We start from the raw sequence: 17,464 nt of genomic DNA, 5'->3' as shown, positions 1-17,464 counted from the left end.
TTGCACAATATTTTAATATCTATTTTCCTAATATTTTTCTATTATTTAGTTAACGTGTAATGTTGCCAAATTTCGCCTAAGTGCTGCTAGTGCCGCCGCAATATCCTGTACGCTTGTCAGCAGCAGGGCATCCCATTTCATCGGCAATCCTCGTGCGCAGCAGGTAAACAATGCTAATGCATATGCTTTGGCCCGGCACTTTTGGCTGGAATCCGGGTGAATTGCTTCCGGGGGAGTGGGTGCTGCACTTCCGGCACGGTTGAGATGGCGCTCTTACGTCACAGTTCGTCAGCGTCAAGCAGATGGAGATGAAGATGGAGATTAAGATTTTGGAGGCTTGGAGGGGCTGGATAAATGGTGCACGTGTTTCACTTTTCAGGGCGCCCCAAATCAAATCTGAAATGAATTTACCTTTGTTGATTTGCGACGGCATTTGGTATATTGCATAAGTATAAGTACATACATACACACAGGGGCGGAAAACAAAAAACACTACTAACGTGGCTTGTTGATTTGCTGGCAAACCCCTAGCGATTGCACGCTCGGATTTCAAAATGAGCTCAAGACAAATGTAAATATTTTGCAGAGCTCCACGGGAAATGGGACGAGTTTCGGGGTTAGGGGGTTGGGTTTGTCCCTTGGCTTGGGTCTTATGATGGATGATTGTAAGCTTCCTGTAGATTTGTAGCCGCCGATAAACTCAATTTGTTTGCTCTTAAGTGCGAGTGGACTGAGTACTGAGGGGGGGTGGAAAACTGAAACGAGCCGTGCTCACAGGATCTCACGTTACGCATACGCCGTGTTGTGACTCCCGATTTGCCATCGGGATCCACGCAGATGCTGATTGTCAAAGTTTTTTAAAGCCGATACTTATGCTCTAGTGCCGCTCTCGACTTGTCGTAAAGAGTTTATTTTCAATTTGACGAGAACTTCACTTTTTGTCGTCCATTTGCACCGTTCATGTCTTTTCTATTGCGATTGTTTCTGCATGTGAACTCTGCCGTATTTTCTTTACTTTTATTAAGACAGCTTCTTTTACGACCCGCCCTTAGCTTATGCTTAGCTTATATACCTTCATATTCCTCAATTATTGTTTATATTTCGACCACCTTCACCTCCATTTGAAATACGAAGCGAGCAGCGCCAAGAAAGGCGAATTTAATTGCTTTATTCGCAGCGGAGAACCTGAAATGTGCGCACGGAAAATTATTAAATGCTATTTATCACTCAGGCGACAACGGAAATGTGTCTTTGACACTTACAAGAAAGCCCAGGGAAGGGCGGATAGGGCGGGAGGGGCGTGGCATGTGCAGCTGCTAAGGAAATTGGCAGCATCTGGGGAAAAAAAGTGCACTTGAGGAAATTAAAAATTGCATTTGAATGCCACGCACGAGCGTAAAAACTAATATCCGCCCTTCAGCTTATTGTTTTGCTTGAAGAAATAAATTTTCTTGAGTCATTTGGGGTAGAAAATAAATGTATTTTACTAGTTTAAGTTCATAGAATTCATGCAGTTATTAAAAAAAAAAAGTAATTAAATGTTTTAAATGAATACAAGTACAATATACGCTTCATCCTTAAAGTATGCCACAACATTGTGAGTGCAGTCGCAGATACTGCCAGAAAGTAGGCAAAGATACTCAACTAGCTACATTTACGCTACGTAAAATCATGTAATAATCGATCGGCGCTATATCCGTAGATTCCTAGACATATAACACAAACATGGCTGCAATGGCCGCCAAAAAGGACAGAAACGTTGAGGCGTAGAGCACGGCACACGTTGTGTCCATCCAGGATACCAAAGGACCCACGGAAAGGGATACAATCAACTGGGCAATAAACACCATACTGCTGATAATGGCCACATCAGTGCCCAAACCACGAGCCTGCTTCAGTGGCACAGTCTCGCCGTTCTTAATGCAGAACTGAAATGAATATTTAATGATTAAATAGTGATATTTAAAAAGTATGTTTTCAGTTTACTTACACAATTTTTGGCGTGATATCTGGCCACCAATATGAAAGGCACCGTAAATATGGTTCCATAAAGAATACCTGCTGACGTGCTGAATACTAAAACTCCCCATTTAGTTGGCCACAAGCCCAGGACTAGCATTCCAATACCATAGTAAATCATTCCACTAATGTAAACGGCCTTGGTTCTAGAATAAGGCAAGATAATCACGGTTAGCATGTAAAATCAATACACACTTTTTCATAAGAAAAATACCAAAATTTAAAATAGAATATAGATTTCTTATACACATTTGATTAGAGAACAGACGTATGCATTTTATAGTTCAGGGTTAATCAAAGCTAGCGTCTTTAAGAATTCAAAAAGTAAACTAGACAGTTGGCAGCTAAGAAGTAGCTGTTGGCCAAGAGTCAATGTTAAGCCAAGATCAGAATTTGCTGACCAAAGCAAGAGAAATATATGTTTACACTTGAACAAATTCCGATGGCATTATTCAAGTTGGCAGACTTACCCGAACCACTTCATTAACTTGGTCACCGACAGCGAGTAAATGGAGCAGGAAAACGCGTATATGGACATTCCCCAGCAGCCGAATCTCACTCCAGCCTCGTAGTTGAGAGCAGCTTCCGAGTTGGGAGCAGCCGTGGGATCACCGTGGAAAACTGCCTCGCCCACAAAGTCCGTGAAGTACAGGCAATAGGTGACGTGGCCCATCCAGCAGAAGAGATTGGTCAGAGCCAGCATGCGCATGGAGTAGGGCATGATGAAGATGCTCTTGAGATAGGCCTTCAGGGAGACAGGAGCCTCGTAGTCCGACTGGGTCTCCAAGTCCTGCGCCTTCCTTTGCTTCTCCACAGCGGGTGAATAGCCATTTTGGTAGCTACCTTGCAGTGCCTCCACTCGCTTGGGATCATCACTGGCCATCTGCAGCTCCAGCTGAGTGGTCTCCTGGATATAATAAATGGTATTGTTCTTCTTTTTCAGCTCCTTCTTGATGGCCTGTTCGGACAGAGGACGCAGCAGCTCATCCTGCTCGATCAAGGGCAGTGGAATTTCACGGAATGTGGTCACCGTGATCACATAGCACACTGCAAATATGATGGTGACCAGGGTAAACACCGTGGGTATGTTTCCACCCATGAAACTGCCAATGTGCGTTGTCTCCCAATCCACACCTCCAATCGCATATCCAATGGTTCCGCCAAAGCCGGCGAAGAGCGCAAACATGGTCATGGCTTTGGGCTGCTCCTCTGGCACACACATATCCAGCAAATAGGTGCGCGCAGGTGTCTGGCAGGTATCCGCATCGAAATCCAATAGGACCATGCCCAAAATCGTAAGGATCACGGCGAACTTGAAATCGGAGGCAGAAGGTCCAGTTGCGGTCTCACCCGCAGCCAAGGCAGCCACTGCTCCCGCTGACGAAGATGTGAAATTCAAGGCGGGCTCCGCGTATGTATATCCGGCATCGCCCAGAAGCAGACCCAGATCCTTGCCATATGGCACCAAGATCAAGCCGCACATGATGCCAAAGGAGAGAATCGAGATAATTGGTCGTCGGCGACCCCAGCGAAGTTTGCAGCGATCACTAATACTGCCCAGCAGCGGAGACATGAAGAATCCAATCAGAGGCGACAGTCCCCAGGTCATGGACATGTGCTTGTGATCCACACCGATCTGCAGGAGGATCGGAGAGACGAAACTCGTCTCCGCCGCGTAGGCAAACTCAATGGCCATGGCGATGGCGGACAGGCGGAACATCTCGAACCGCGTCTTCCGGCGAAAGACGTGGGAGTAGTCGTGATCCTGTTCCCGTGCATGGTTCTCCCGGGTCTTCAGCATGTACTTGATCATCGGGTTCCGCACCGAGGACAGCTGATTCGCCTGCGAGGCGTCGGCGGTAACTCCAACCATTTCGATCCGGTCTTACTGACTGTTTAAAAAAATGTAAGTAAGTACAAGTAAGTAAGTACAAGTAAGTAAGTACAAGTAAGTAAGTACAAGTAAGTAAGTACAAGTAAGTAAGTACAAGTAAGTAAGTACAAGTAAGTAAGTAAGTAAAAATGTAAGTAAAAAATGTAAGTAAAAAATGTAAGTAAACAATGTAAGTTAAATGTAAGCAGTTGCTAGGAAATATATATTGTAAGTACTTTGAACTACCCTCTACACTGCTAACTAATAATTTATATTACAGTACGAAACATATTAAAAATTTTATGGATCATTTCAATCTAAGCCGGCGTACATCATTAAAAATAATCATTAGGGAAATAAAATCTCAAGTCGTAAGATTTGGCCGATTTCCCAAAAACTTTCCACTGCTGGGGTGCAGCACACATGAATCGATTGGGTCACATCTGGGCTTAATTCCCCTATCTCAATCTTTAATTACCAAACGACGATCGTGCTGTTTGCCATCGCACCCCGAGAACAGAGAACAGAGAACATAGACATTGAACCGATTAAAGTAGAAACATCTGGATCTCGTGCGGCACGTCGAAGATGCAAATAGGCGTCAAAGATCTCTGGTTAATTGAGATGCGCGGCCACGGAGCAGTGGCGAAATATGGAATATGAAAATGAATATGAATTTCAATTCCAGTTCAATTGCACCGAGGCTCGCAATTTGTGTCACTGCCTATAGAGTGCGAACACTGAACGACCGTCATTTGTTTACAAACAAATTCAATCACAGCGAAAGACAAACGAGCGTGAATTGTGATTCGAAGGCTTATCTGGTTAGCGGAATCGGAATTGAAATCGAAATCGAAGTACCGAAATGGGTTCACAAACCCAGTCATGTAATCGGAATACACAAATAAAACACACTCTCTGCGAAAGATTGTACATTGCGAGCTTTGTTTGGAATTCACTCAATACTATTCGGGTTAATATCAAATTTAGCTTCTGTGAAATAGAGTTGTTTATCGCATTTTATTCGAAAATGCATGATATTTATTCTTGATCTACTAATAACAAAGTGTTCATAACGTTTAAGCATCCAAGTGACTATGTAAACTTACTTATTTTCCTAAATATTAAATTGTCTAATATCACTTTTTGGTTCAACTATTTAATCACTCTTTTTGGTTTTCTCGTATTTCAGCTACTATCTTTCACTCAGTTTCTCTTTTGCTTGAACTTGACAATCAGCAACATTTTCGAACTATTGCAGGCGAACACTTTTGCAAATTGACGGATCGGATCAGCGGTTTATATTGGGTTCAATTGTATCTTTGCGGGTGATCTTTAAACGGCTTTTGTGCGAGGCGGGACCAAAAACTTTTCTACAACCAAAACGTCGCGTGTCCAAATCGCAACTGAGTCTGGGTCTTCGAATTGCCGAGTCTCTGGGTTTCTGGGTTTCTCTATCTTTAATCACAAGTCTGGCTGGCGAGCGCTGTCTTTGAGCCATTGACCAAAACCTATCTGCTCCATACGTGATGGGCACTAACAACAAGAATAATAAAATCATAATAAAAGCTCGAATAAATTGAAAATACAAAACATCTAATTTGTACGCCGCCGGCTCGAGTGTCATTCACATTGTCACATTTTCGTGGTAATTGAGACAAGTTGCAGGTCATGTGGGTGTGGATACTCTCTTTTTCTCCTGGAATTTTAAATCCAAGCCCCATTTGAACCACCGATTTGATGCTCTTAAATATGTATAAATATTCTCGCAAAATTAATAAAAAAAAAACAAAACCAAAACGGCGGCTGGTAATTAAATCGCCGCAGACTAGGTCAATAAATGTTTAAATAAACAAAATAACAACAAAATGATGAGCTTGGGGCATTAATTAAGTAGCCGCTGGCTTTAATTGCCGGTTACGATTAGGAAGTCACCTGATAAGCATTCCGCAGTTGACAACTCTTCGGGGGCTGGAGTGAATCATTCGGAAAAATCAGAATACAAAGGGGTCAAGGTCATCATATATGTATATCGGGGAGTTATTGAGGAAATAATTAACATACAGCTATCCGTTAGCAAAATATCACAATGTTAAATTCACACGTCTTCGTCTGAATAATCGGATGAATTCCATTGTTGCTGCTTTCGTAGTTGGCTGCATGGCGATTAAACCGTTTTGTAATTAACATGATTATTATTAAACTGCTGCTGCTTTAAATTCATATTACTTTATTGTGGGGGTGTGAACCCGGCTATACTGTTCATATACAAGTACACACCAGCATATACATAGGTAGGTTTCAGTTTTCAGCTTTCAGCACATAGACAGCTTATTTGACCGGCAATCGAGGCGTAATTGATCCTCTTATTGTGAAGAGGCATGAACTGTGTTATTATTATTTTCTTATGGCTCCCTTAATCATGGGAGCAAATTCGAACGAAATTTAGTTAATTGCGTAAAACTGTGGATGCGACAGGCAATTTATTTACTGACGTCTTAGTTTCCATTGTAAAGTATTTAAGACGTTGGTACTTTTTTTGCTAATTTGATTTTTAGTTGGAAAAAAAGTGCCTGAAAGTGAGTCTGCAGTTAATGAGCTTAGAAACTAGCGTAAATTGGAGTTTTAAGTGTCTCGTACTTCCAAAAAAAAACCCCCTACTGGTTTAAATAAAATATTTTAGGAAACCACCTTGTTTTAAGTAGCTTTAACTCAAATCCCCAGAAGCATGAAAGTCAAATAAAGTCATCTAAATTATAGTTAAAACAAATACAAAATGGAATAGCTCAAACTCACCTCCGTGTGTTTCAATCCTTGATTTGCTGACAGCCCACGCTCCTCAGAAATGCGTTCTTCTAACTATTTACTGGTGCTTCGAAGTGTGACTTATTTATTTTTTGTGATATTTTTTATGTTGATTAAAATTTTAACGATCACTGTCACTGCGCTTGCGGTTCGCTTCACTCACTGTACTCCCGGCTCTGTTTTAGTGTCAATAAATTATACTCCGTTAAAGTTTTTCTCTTGCACAAATTGTTGAACATAAAATATATTTCGATTTTCTTCAACTTCAGTTGCTTCTGCTGTTGTTGCTTGGAGCGGGCGTGGGCGTGGCAGTTGTGGGCGGGCGGCGGTAATGAATTCACTCTCATAACTTTACCCATGCAGTTGGTGCTGGCAAAAGGCTAACGAAATCAATTTTTGTTTTTGTTTTCCCGCGGAAAGTTGTGTCTCTATCGATGCACTTGCACTTTGGCGAATTATTAAATTCAGTGATATATCTATCTACTATATGTGCGTAAAAGCCCGACGGATTTGTTATTCGTTTTGGGTTATATTACGTTTGCTTTCTTGTTAAACTGCTGACATTGCCGCTTGTCGAACGCGGCAGCTGTTTACTCCTTTAGCCTGAACGCTGCGAATATTTTGGCAAGACATGAAAGCTGAGTTTTCCTCACAATTTCCCGACAAACTACGCAGTTCCGAATTATGTCCCCCGAATCGATACGCAGCAAATGGAAAATGGAAAATTTATGTTCTATTTTTTGCAGAACTTTTTGCTTGCGCTGCCTTCAACTTCCGATGACTTTGATCTATTTTTGGATGGCCAAAATGCGTGGATCTACTGACGACTGCTCGAGGTGATCTTGGTCTGCTCTGGTTCGCTCTGCGACTGAATGGTGGACCTCTGGACGCACCAATTTATACAGCATATGTGTCGGCAGTGGCAGTGGCAGTTCGGGTGCCCATAGCTCTGCCTCGCTCTCTCTCGCATCCCAGAGTACTCTTCATCGGATCGGGCCTCTATATCGCGGCCTCTATATTCCGACCGCCTCTCCCTCCGATCGACGTGTTATCGTATCGGGTCCGGTCGGGCCTTTCCTTTCTTTGTCTTAGGAGCAGTGGCCACACGGAGAGAAAAGATAAGTAACGTTTCCGTGGCAAGTTATCAAAATGCTCAAAGAACCATTCTGGTATTTTCGTGATGTATCTCTTTAAATTCGTGTTAGTCTGATTATAAATTATATTGTAAAAATCACATTATGTTATTTTAGTTTTTAATTTTTGATAATACTATATTACCATTATTACCATTACTTTTAAGTAATTTCTTATTCATTATAAAAAACTATCTTATTACTTGTAAGTAAATTACTTCTGATGAAAACATATTATTTTAAAACATTGTGGTTTATTTATATGCGTACTCTAAGATACTTTTGCATGCAGATAAGACTTCAGCTGAGTGTAAGCTGATGTTTATTCATGTACCCGACATTATAATTATTAGATACTAAATGGTCTGCATTTTTTTCTCTGCACACAAATCTCGCCATAAATATTGATGTTGATATTAGGTGTTATTTATTTTTTTTTTTGCTTCGCCTCAGCTCATTCGCAATGCATTTTATCTGACGACATAGCACAATCTGTGTGTAATTATGTTAATTATTAATTAGCATTAGCACAGTTCCTGGTTCTTGGTTCTTGAGCCAACCTATCTCAAGAGATTTGATCTAGCCCTGCTGCAGGTGCCTGTAGATTCTGGGCACCTGAGTGGAACACTCTTGCTTACCTGAATTTCTGGCCACAGGGAACAGCAGTGAACAACAGTGAACACACATGAAACTTGTTTCACAGGCGACGACGAGAGGCGACAGGTTTCAAAGCATAGGCATTCATGGATGTAGTAATATGCACAGTGATTCTCGGGTGATTTTCCGAGGGTGGATTGAAATCCTAGATTACACTGGCCGCACAGCATAGGCTGGGAAATTCCACTTGATTTCGAATGTTTGTTCTTTGGTTTATTTATTTAGCTCTTCACGTTATCACACTCGGTGCTCGGTGTGTGGACGGTGTGTGTCGGTTATCAAATCTCAGCCGTCTGCGGCACTCGAAAAGCGAATTAGTCAAGTGACTATAATTAATTGGCAATAAAATCCTTTAATAGTAATTTATCGATTGCCAAAGTGCGGTGTTTAAAATGCGTTCTGCTGCTGACTTTTTCTATAATTTTTCTCAAGTTGGGAGCATTGTTCAGAAGCCAGATAATTGCACATCCAAAGAAGATTATTGTTATGTAGCACTTGGAAAAAACACTTTGATGTAGTAACAGTACATCACGATATCCCGTATCTCACCTCGGATTTTACAATATTTTGACAACCGTTTAGAATCTATTTAACGATGGAATGGTACAAGTTTGGTTCGGCATATCTTGTTGCCAGACAATAAACATATTCCAAGTCAAATTATACATTTGGATGCCTTGAAATGGCAATATCAGCCATATATACAAGGCAGTTATTTACGTATAACACGCTGGTATTTGTTCTTGTTTCGACTACCGTTTATGACAAACTTTCCATCTCATTTCGGCCTCATCAAGATGCTAAAATATTCGCCCAGAATGACGGGCAACTTGTTACCCCCGCGCTGCTTCACTTATTGTGCCAGCTGGATTGTTTAGATTCGGATTCTCAGATTTCGAGGGTTATGTTTGCATTAGTTTGTTATATGCTGGATGTACATATAGTTGACAGGAACTATTAGCGGAAACGCGCGATTTTTGCCAGCGTTGAGATCTCCAATTGAAGCGTGTGTGTGGCATCAAATAAAGCGAAGCGAATTATGTAAAAAAAATAGTGGTTAAGCCCAGTCGGGCGGTGCGTTTATCAAAACCACTGAGTGGTGTCACAGTGGTTTTGGGTCATTGACTTACCTAACTCCTGCTCTCATTAGGTGCACACAGAAAAAATCAGTCTCTTGGTAAATATTACATTGCTCAAACATTTAATAATTGTAACAGCTAGAAAAAGGTTTTATTTGTTTAACACAATTGAGGGAAATTAGTGAAGGTTCGTGTGATTTATCACTTTCTTCGCTGTCTTACAACAAAATCGTGGAATAAATAAATCATTTTGAAAACACATTTATATTTATAGCTATTTATTAACTTTAGCTAAGACATTTATGATAACTTTTATTGATATGATTGCAAGTCATATTCATGTTTGATCAGTCGCTGTAAAAAGTGTTTTTGAGATATGACAATTATGGGTCATATGTGCTTTTATGGAAGCAATATTTTGGATGAACTGCTTCCATTTGCGATAGGCGTTGCAGAAAGTCGAGCTAAATTGATAGCACGGAGCCCGTCATTGTTTGCAAGGTTATCATTGCGACTGGATCTTCGATAAGAACGAGCAAAACTTCTCGTTTGTTCCCTTATCTCCATAAATCTTTTTGTTTTGTTTATATTCGGTCTAAGGTAAGTACACAGCAACGGATGCGCATAAATAAAGAGTTTAAAGCATTTGATAAGCTCACCACTTTGTGTGGAAATAAATAAATTAATGAAGATAATATTCGTTTTTTGAATTGTGGAAATCCGTTAGGTTTGCGGTTCTACACAAAGCTGATAGATATGAAACTTCTTAACCGATCGCGGCTGTTATAGCACTCAGCTTTAGAGTTGCCAATGAATTTAATTGCCTAAAATGCCTAAAAGAAGGCAACATATTTACAGATTTTGCATAAGAATTTTCTGAGCTCGATATATGATTTATTTGGAATCAATTATGCTCAAATTGACAGACATTTTAATTCGTGGGCCTTGAACCTCTGCTTGTAGGTAAAGTTCCAGTAAAATTCCCTTTAACGCAAACATTGCCAAAAATGAATTTTAATTAAGCACTTGGAACGCACAAATCAAAGTATCCGCACCGCCCAAATCCGCTTCGGACTTCAATCAACTAAATTGACCGGCTGATTGAAGACCCTCCTTTCTGTTGAGTCTCTCTTTTGAGCAAAACCCGAGTTTTCAGTGCGGAGGCTCTATAAAAGCCGGTCGCAGCTCTCCACTTCACCTCAGAATCTTGTGTCCCAGGAAAGACAGCAGACTGGCAAATAAACGAGGGGAATAAACAAACCTAGATAAACATCAATTGAAAGGGAAATGTTGATGGAACGGTTCTCGATCGGTGGATTTGGCTTGCAGTGATTTTATATCGCGTAAAACAGTAAACGAGTTGAAAATTACAAAGTTTCGCCAAAACTTGATTGTTTGTTTTTAAAGTGTGTGCGTGTTTTCGTAGTCGTTGTTTGCGAGTTCATAAAGTGTATTTTGTGTGTCCATGGTGCCGGTTGATAACATACTGCAAAATCACGTCTACCTCATTCACGTCAAGAAATACTTAAAAGGTATTGATATTATATTATTTGTGCCTTGGCAAACAATTGGCCCCTTCAATTGCCGCTGGATAAACATTAATATATAGTTTGCTGAAATCGTAATATGCGATTGCATCAGCTGGAAAGCTGAGAAATCTACAGAGGAACTTTGCCAACTTGAACTCTCAGTTTACAGCGTTTTCAATTAAGTTAGGAAATAAGACCGATTTGATTCTGTCTTTTACCTAAAAATTTTAAACAGTTAAAGAAGTGTTTAAGTGTCGCTCTCTTTAGCGACATTCCACTGTACTCAGTCCTGCAATTCAGCGCTTCAGATTTCAATAATTCAGAGCGCCGGCGGCGACAATTTGAATTCGAGGAGCGTCTGGGAATTTGTTGCCCCTCTTCTCTAAATTGTTGCCCTATCTTCTTTCCAGCAACGCACTACGATGAAAGATTCGAAAACGGAGATCCTAGTGAGCGGCGGCCTACCGCAACTGGAGACCAGCAGGGTAAGTTGCTCAAAAAGGATATCTCACAATTGTTTTGATTCTTTAAAGGGCCGCCAAAATATACACATGCTTTTTATTACGGTGCTAGTCAGTAAAATATAAATATTAAGTGCAATTAGCAACCGAGTACTGGTTTCTTTCAGTGTGCCGGCAGTGGCGAGGCGCTGCTAAAGCCATCCTTGCTGCCCATGGCATTGGAATCGTGTGAGCTGTCTCCGGATCGGAAAGCCCGCGACAGTTGGGGCAGCTCGCTGGAGTTCCTCATGTCCTGCATCGCCCTGAGCGTGGGATTAGGCAACGTGTGGCGTTTCCCATTCACGGCTCTGGAAAACGGCGGAGGAGCCTTCCTAATTCCCTACCTTGTCGTCCTGTTTGTGGTGGGAAAGCCGATTTACTACATGGAGATGCTGCTGGGACAGTTCTCCAGTCGTGGCATCGTGCAGGTCTTTGACTTTGCGCCCCTCATGCGAGGTAAAAAGTTTGAGAAATATTACATATATTCTAGGTTATGTGAAACTGTATATGGTTTCTTAGGTAATACATTTATAATACATCTTAATAGTTCTTTTGTGTTTAATTTAGAAATTAAGGTTAGCATTTTAACACATCTTTTGTCATTCAAGTTGTTGAATATTTCAAAACTTGCAGAGGCCAGCTAGAATGTTACCCTGTTGAATAGTCAGTTGATTGATTAAAAAACTAATTCCTTGTTTTGTTACTTTACCCCTTTACAGGTGTGGGCTATGCCCAGCTATTGGCCCTCGGCGTTTTGGCCACGTATTATGCCTCGGTGATGGCCTTAACTCTGCGCTACTTCTTCGATTCCTTCGCATCGGAGTTGCCCTGGAGCTTCTGTCGCGAGGAGTGGGGTGACGGTTGCGTGAGTGCATCCGGCGCTCAGACCCTCCAGGGCACCTTGTCGCGGAACTTCAGCTCCTCCACGCAACTCTACTTGCAACGCATCGTGCTGAATGAGACGGATTCCCTGGAGCAGGGCATCGGATATCCCAGTGGCAGTTTGGCCTTAATGCTGGGCATTTCCTGGCTAACCGTAACTCTAATCATCATTCGGGGTGTTAAGAGCTCAGGAAAGGCGTCCTATGTCCTGGCCCTCTTTCCATACGTGGTGATGTTCATCCTGCTCGTGAGAGCACTCACTCTACCAGGTGCCTACGCGGGAGTGATGTACTTTCTGACTCCGCAGTGGGAGAAACTTTTGGAGCCGCAGGTGTGGTACAATGCCGTCACCCAGGTGTTCTTCTCCCTGGCCGTCTGTTTCGGTGTGATCATCATGTACTCCTCGTACAACCGTTTCGGTCACAATGTCTACCGGGATGCCCACATAGTGACCACCCTGGACACGTTCACGTCACTGCTCTCGGGTGTGATTATCTTTGGAATACTGGGTAACCTGGCGCACGAGTCGGGCACCAAGGACATTGCCAGTGTGGTGAAGGCGGGTCCTGGACTGGCATTCATCTCCTATCCGGATGCCATTGCCAAGTTCAAGATGTTCCCTCAGGTGTTTTCGCTGCTCTTCTTCGCCATGCTCTTCATGCTGGGCGTGGGCAGCAATGTGGGCATGGTCAGCTGCATTATGACCGTGCTGAAAGATCAGTTTGTGAACGTCAAGCTGTGGATTATAGTGGTCAGCATTTCGGTGATTGGGTTTCTGGTGGGACTGATTTACATCACTCCCGGTGGACAGCACATCATCACGCTGATGGACTTTCACGGCGTCACCTTCGTCTCCCTGGTCTCGGCCATCTTTGAGCTCATTGCCGTGGGCTGGATCTACGGTGAGCATTTAATAGTAATTCTAGTTTATTAAACCAATTTATAAATCCGAAAAAACAAACATTAGTGAACAGTAGCACTTTCTCTCTAAAGTATTTAAGTAGCTATGTGTTCAAAGTGATATTAACTTGAATATATAATATGGTTTCTTTATCTTAAGGCACCAAGCGACTCTGCCAAGATGCCGAGTACATGCTGAACATCAAGACCTCGAATTACTACCGGATCTGCTGGTCCATTGTCACTCCCATGGTCATGCTGGTCATCCTGGTGTACAGCTTGCTAACCATGCGTCCCCTCAGCTACAATGGCCAGGAGTTTCCATTGGCATATAGAGGTGAGAAGTGTTATAATGCTTAATAATTTGTGTTGAAAATGATTTCACAAATATTTTAATTATAGTTATTGGTTGGTGTGTCTCGGGCTGCATTATAGGCCAGCTGTTCTACTGGGCATTTTATGCCAACTGCAAGCAGACAAAAGGATCTTTAAAGAGCCGCATTAACAACTCCCTTAAGCCGCATTCCGATTGGGGTCCTTTGGATCCCAAAAAGCTGATGGATTACCAAATGTATCTGCGCAACAAGGAGGAGGAACATTCCAAAAATTTCAATCGCCGATGTGTTTGCTACACAGCTGGTGATCGCATTTTCGGCTAACCAAAAATGGTTTAAACTTACTTTTAAATCGTGTTATGTCGCCGTTGAAGCATTGCGTTTCTTTTTTATTTATTCCTAGTTAGAAATTAGCTTGGCACTTGTTTAGTTGTACTTAATATATTTTATAAACACTTTTTTATTTTCATTTATACGAAATGAAATCAAACAAAAATCAATTAAGTCGAAAGTTTACTTTTAAGCAACTCCAATTGCTGGCAGTTTGAAGTTTCGGTTTCTCATATTTGCAGATGTCAGTTGTTCAGTTTTTTTTTTCTCTTGGCCAGACGGCAACAAATTGCTTCGACTGGCCGAAGGTAAGACAACTTTATCTGAGAAATGTTCAATATTTAAAACTAACAATTAGCAAGGCAACTCCATCACTCTTCGCTGCATTTGTCTCCGTCTCTCAACAGACTTCTCACTGCACAGACATTTATTTGAGTTTCAATTTGCTTTGCAAGTTTGACACACTTTGCATATAGTTTTGGCCCCATTGTTGCTGTTTTTGCCGCTGTCCATCTGTTCATCTGGACATCTGCATTCGCCTGTTTTGTTTGCGGCAGTTGCAAATTAATATGTCGGTTCTCTGGACCTGAAAATGTCTTAATTAAAAGTTATTTTTGGCTATTCCCATTTTTGCCAACTGGCTGGTTAGCTGGCAGGCTGCTTGTTCGGGGGAAGGAGTAACAGGAATCTAAATGCTTTTTAGGAAATGCACATAGTGTTGTCAAGGACACTCGTTGCATTCGCTTGACATTTGAGCTCAGCGCTGACAGGCGCATTACGTATACGCCGCGTGGTTTGCTTATACAAAACGAAAACAAAATGCACAGAGACAACGGCGAGGAAATTAAAAAAGTTACGCGCTAAATGGCTTGCGCTCCGATTTCCACTGCAAAAGGTGCAAGAAACAATATCAACGGGAGCAAAATAAACAACAAAAAAAAAAAACCTTGGCAACAACAAACGACTAACAAGCATTGAAGTTTAATAAAATCCTCCTTTAAGGAGAAGGTTGCTCCTCGGAACGGCTGCAGCTAATGAAATAACTTTGTGGCAACTTTTGCCTTGCCGGAATTTGCTTAAAGCGCAAATAAAATTGCCAAGATTGCAGCTACTCGGCACTTGCTGGCAATCAAAGGCTTTCGAAATATTTAAGCAGTGCAACGGGGTAAATAAACTTTAAGCGCCGACTGCCGCGCAAATCATTTACAATAAACGAAAATAATTTGCCGAAAACCCAATGGTGCGGTGGGTGGCTTGTTGGTGTTGCAGTGGAGTGCAGTGATGCACGTAACCGAAAAAGAGGAAACAATTGAGGGCAATTTATTAAACGGGTGCGCAGCATGCGGCGGACAGTTGTTGGGGATCGGGATCGGGGATTGGGGATTGGGGCTTTGTGTGGCATCAAAACGAGTACGGAAAAAATCTACGCAAAAGAGAAGAGAAGAACGTAAAAACGCGGAATATAGAGCAATGCTTTAAACTTTCATTTTCATAGGCTATCAACTATGAATATTTTAATAAAACTTAATGAAATGCGGCAGAATATGCGGGATAGCTGCAAGAGCTTTAAATATTCCGCACAATAATATTTGATTAATGTTTTTGAGAGCAGCTGGTTATGATACAAATTGAGATGGAAATCGAAGGTCACGGTTTTATAGCTGAAGATTAAAAGTCCATATAACCACCTATTCAGTCTGTTAAAAAATAAATTTGTTCTTGGGTAAAAATGATTTCTGAAGAATGCAAAAGAATGATAAGCTCTGAAAACACCGATTGAAAGGATCACGTTTTTTGCAAAAAAATGTTTTTGGTTTTTTTTTAAATAAAAATAATCAGTTTTTTTTCGATAGCAACAAAAGTAGTTGTCCAACAGTGAAATGCCATACCTCGTCGAATTCGTAACAAAATTCCCTATCGATCCATGTACATACATTGAAATGCAAATTTTTTGCCATTTTTCGCAAATTTTAATGATGGTACCCCTTATCGAAAATGCAAAAATTTGTCAAATTTTTTTTTGTCGAAAACCGAAAAAGTAGGGATAGACATAGTTATCTATGTTTATAAGCAGCACAAAACAGTCTTTATTGTAGCTGTGCGGCCATTTTTGGCCAAGTTATGGAAAAACGCCGATTGAAAATATCACATTTATGGCAAAAAAATGTTGTTTTTTTTTTGATACAAAATAATCACTATTTTTTCGATAGCAATAAAAGTAGTTGTCTAAAAGTTGTCCAAGTACATGTGCGCAGCTTGCATTCTTTAAGTTCCCAGGACTTTGTTAAAGGATTTCTGCTTTTTTAGGCGACCAAAGGAGGTGAAGTGCTGTTCACGGCGGGAGTGCGAAAGCTGCTCGTCATGCGTGCTGGCATCGTGAATCGCTCTGTGACGTTTTCAGCGTTTTTGTTTTACACTCTGCCAACTTCAGGGTTTCGTCCGTACCCGTCTCCTCCCTCCTCCTAGTGTCCTCCACATCCTTTGGCCTCCATCTCCATAGTCACCTTCATCGCCATCGTCAGCGGTGCAGTGCAGACAGCGTCTACCTGCCGCTACGTGAGCCGCTTGAGTGATTCACCTGCTCGCCGACATTTGCATTTTGCATGCTGGAGCAACTTCTGATCCTGATGGCGGCCATGCTGCATGGAGGTCCTTGCTGCTGGCTGTTAGCTGCTGGTAATGGCTGTGACAAGCATTAGGGAATTATTTTAGAGACCTCGCATGTGGCGGCCATTCAACGAGCTGCCGCTGACGATTTGATTTGTAGGCCACACACACACATGAACACACTAAAAATGTGTGATTCAAACTATCTAAAAAAAGAAAAAAAGCCATAACCAAATGGCAAATGCTAGAGTTGATGCCAAAGTCAAAATCCAAAGTCGTCAGTGGCAAAAAGCTTGATGCTGAACCTTTTATTGTAATCTGCATTTAAGTGGCTTTCTTTTGTGCTCCTTGTGGGTATGGGGAATTTACTGGTTTTTTGTGGATCTGTTCACTTTTTTTTCAGGTTTTGCTTCTTTTTTTTTTTAACTTTTCTAGCACCTTTTGCACCTTGCAATTTGGCGCACTTTTCTTGGCGACCATTGGCAGCAATTTTTCGGCTAACTGCCGCTCGTTTGAAATGCTAATATGCAACTTTGACGCGATTGCCGGGCACCGTTTGCCATTTTGCCGGCAATTGCCAGACAATTTTATTTTCGTTACGCTTATGGGCGAGATAAGGGTCGGATGCAATTTTCCCCACCAGGGATTCCCAAAGGATCTCGACTTTAAAGTTAAGTTAAAGATGGTTTCCTACTTTAAGAACCTTCAGTGGCCGTCAAACTGTAATTCTGAATTTCGGACTCCAAGCGAATTACTTTCGGCATCCGGCAAATTGATTGCCATCTGTGGGTCGTAACTCGCCCGCTTTTCCCCAA

General features: G+C 41.7%; 2 protein-coding genes across 4 annotated transcripts; one reads left to right on the top strand and one right to left on the bottom strand.

Annotated features, from left to right (window-relative positions):
- Positions 1–1,519: 1,519 nt before the first annotated feature.
- LOC6532608 (proton-associated sugar transporter A) lies at positions 1,520–7,572 on the bottom strand. 2 transcript variants are annotated; one of them, XM_002093316.4, is made up of 4 exons: positions 6,689–7,572; positions 2,490–3,911; positions 1,991–2,165; positions 1,520–1,928 (listed from the first exon to the last, which is right to left on the bottom strand). In XM_002093316.4, the coding sequence occupies exons 2-4, from the start codon at positions 3,890–3,892 to the stop codon at positions 1,707–1,709; spliced, it is 1,800 nt and encodes a 599-aa protein (XP_002093352.1). In that variant the 5' UTR covers positions 3,893–3,911; positions 6,689–7,572; the 3' UTR covers positions 1,520–1,706. The 2 variants fall into 2 exon arrangements, with proteins under 2 accessions (XP_002093352.1, XP_015049459.1); XM_015193973.3 differs by lacking the exon at positions 6,689–7,572 and adding an exon at positions 5,002–5,380.
- A 3,188-nt stretch (positions 7,573–10,760) lies between these two features.
- Positions 10,761–14,245, top strand: LOC6532607 (sodium-dependent nutrient amino acid transporter 1). Of its 2 annotated transcripts, none has more exons than XM_039374041.2 (6): positions 10,761–11,098; positions 11,506–11,580; positions 11,700–12,051; positions 12,315–13,379; positions 13,538–13,714; positions 13,780–14,245. In XM_039374041.2, exons 2-6 carry the CDS (start codon positions 11,518–11,520, stop codon positions 14,034–14,036), a joined length of 1,914 nt encoding a protein of 637 aa, XP_039229975.1. In that variant the 5' UTR covers positions 10,761–11,098; positions 11,506–11,517; the 3' UTR covers positions 14,037–14,245. The 2 variants fall into 2 exon arrangements, with proteins under 2 accessions (XP_039229975.1, XP_002093351.1); XM_002093315.4 differs by having other exon boundaries at positions 10,762–11,098; positions 11,724–12,051.
- The last annotated feature ends 3,219 nt before the right edge of the window (positions 14,246–17,464 follow it).

This window comes from Drosophila yakuba, chromosome 3L, assembly GCF_016746365.2.
Source record: "Drosophila yakuba strain Tai18E2 chromosome 3L, Prin_Dyak_Tai18E2_2.1, whole genome shotgun sequence".
Classification (NCBI taxonomy): domain Eukaryota; kingdom Metazoa; phylum Arthropoda; class Insecta; order Diptera; family Drosophilidae; genus Drosophila; species Drosophila yakuba.
This window is presented reverse-complemented; position numbering and strand designations above follow the sequence as displayed.

Excerpts from the sequence above, each read along its gene's own strand:
- LOC6532608 (XM_002093316.4), bottom strand. The coding sequence starts at position 3,892 with ATGGTTGGAGTTACCGCCGACGCCTCGCAGGCGAATCAGCTGTCCTCG. Across the intron at positions 2,166-2,489 it reads AAGTTAATGAAGTGGTTCGG|AACCAAGGCCGTTTACATTA; the intron begins GTAAGTCTGCCA and ends GCCTTATTCTAG. Across the intron at positions 1,929-1,990 it reads GATATCACGCCAAAAATTGT|TTCTGCATTAAGAACGGCGA; the intron begins GTAAGTAAACTG and ends TATTCATTTCAG.
- LOC6532607 (XM_039374041.2), top strand. The coding sequence starts at position 11,518 with ATGAAAGATTCGAAAACGGAGATCCTAGTGAGCGGCGGCCTACCGCAA. Across the intron at positions 11,581-11,699 it reads CGCAACTGGAGACCAGCAGG|CAACCGAGTACTGGTTTCTT; the intron begins GTAAGTTGCTCA and ends AAGTGCAATTAG. Across the intron at positions 13,715-13,779 it reads GTTTCCATTGGCATATAGAG|TTATTGGTTGGTGTGTCTCG; the intron begins GTGAGAAGTGTT and ends TTTTAATTATAG.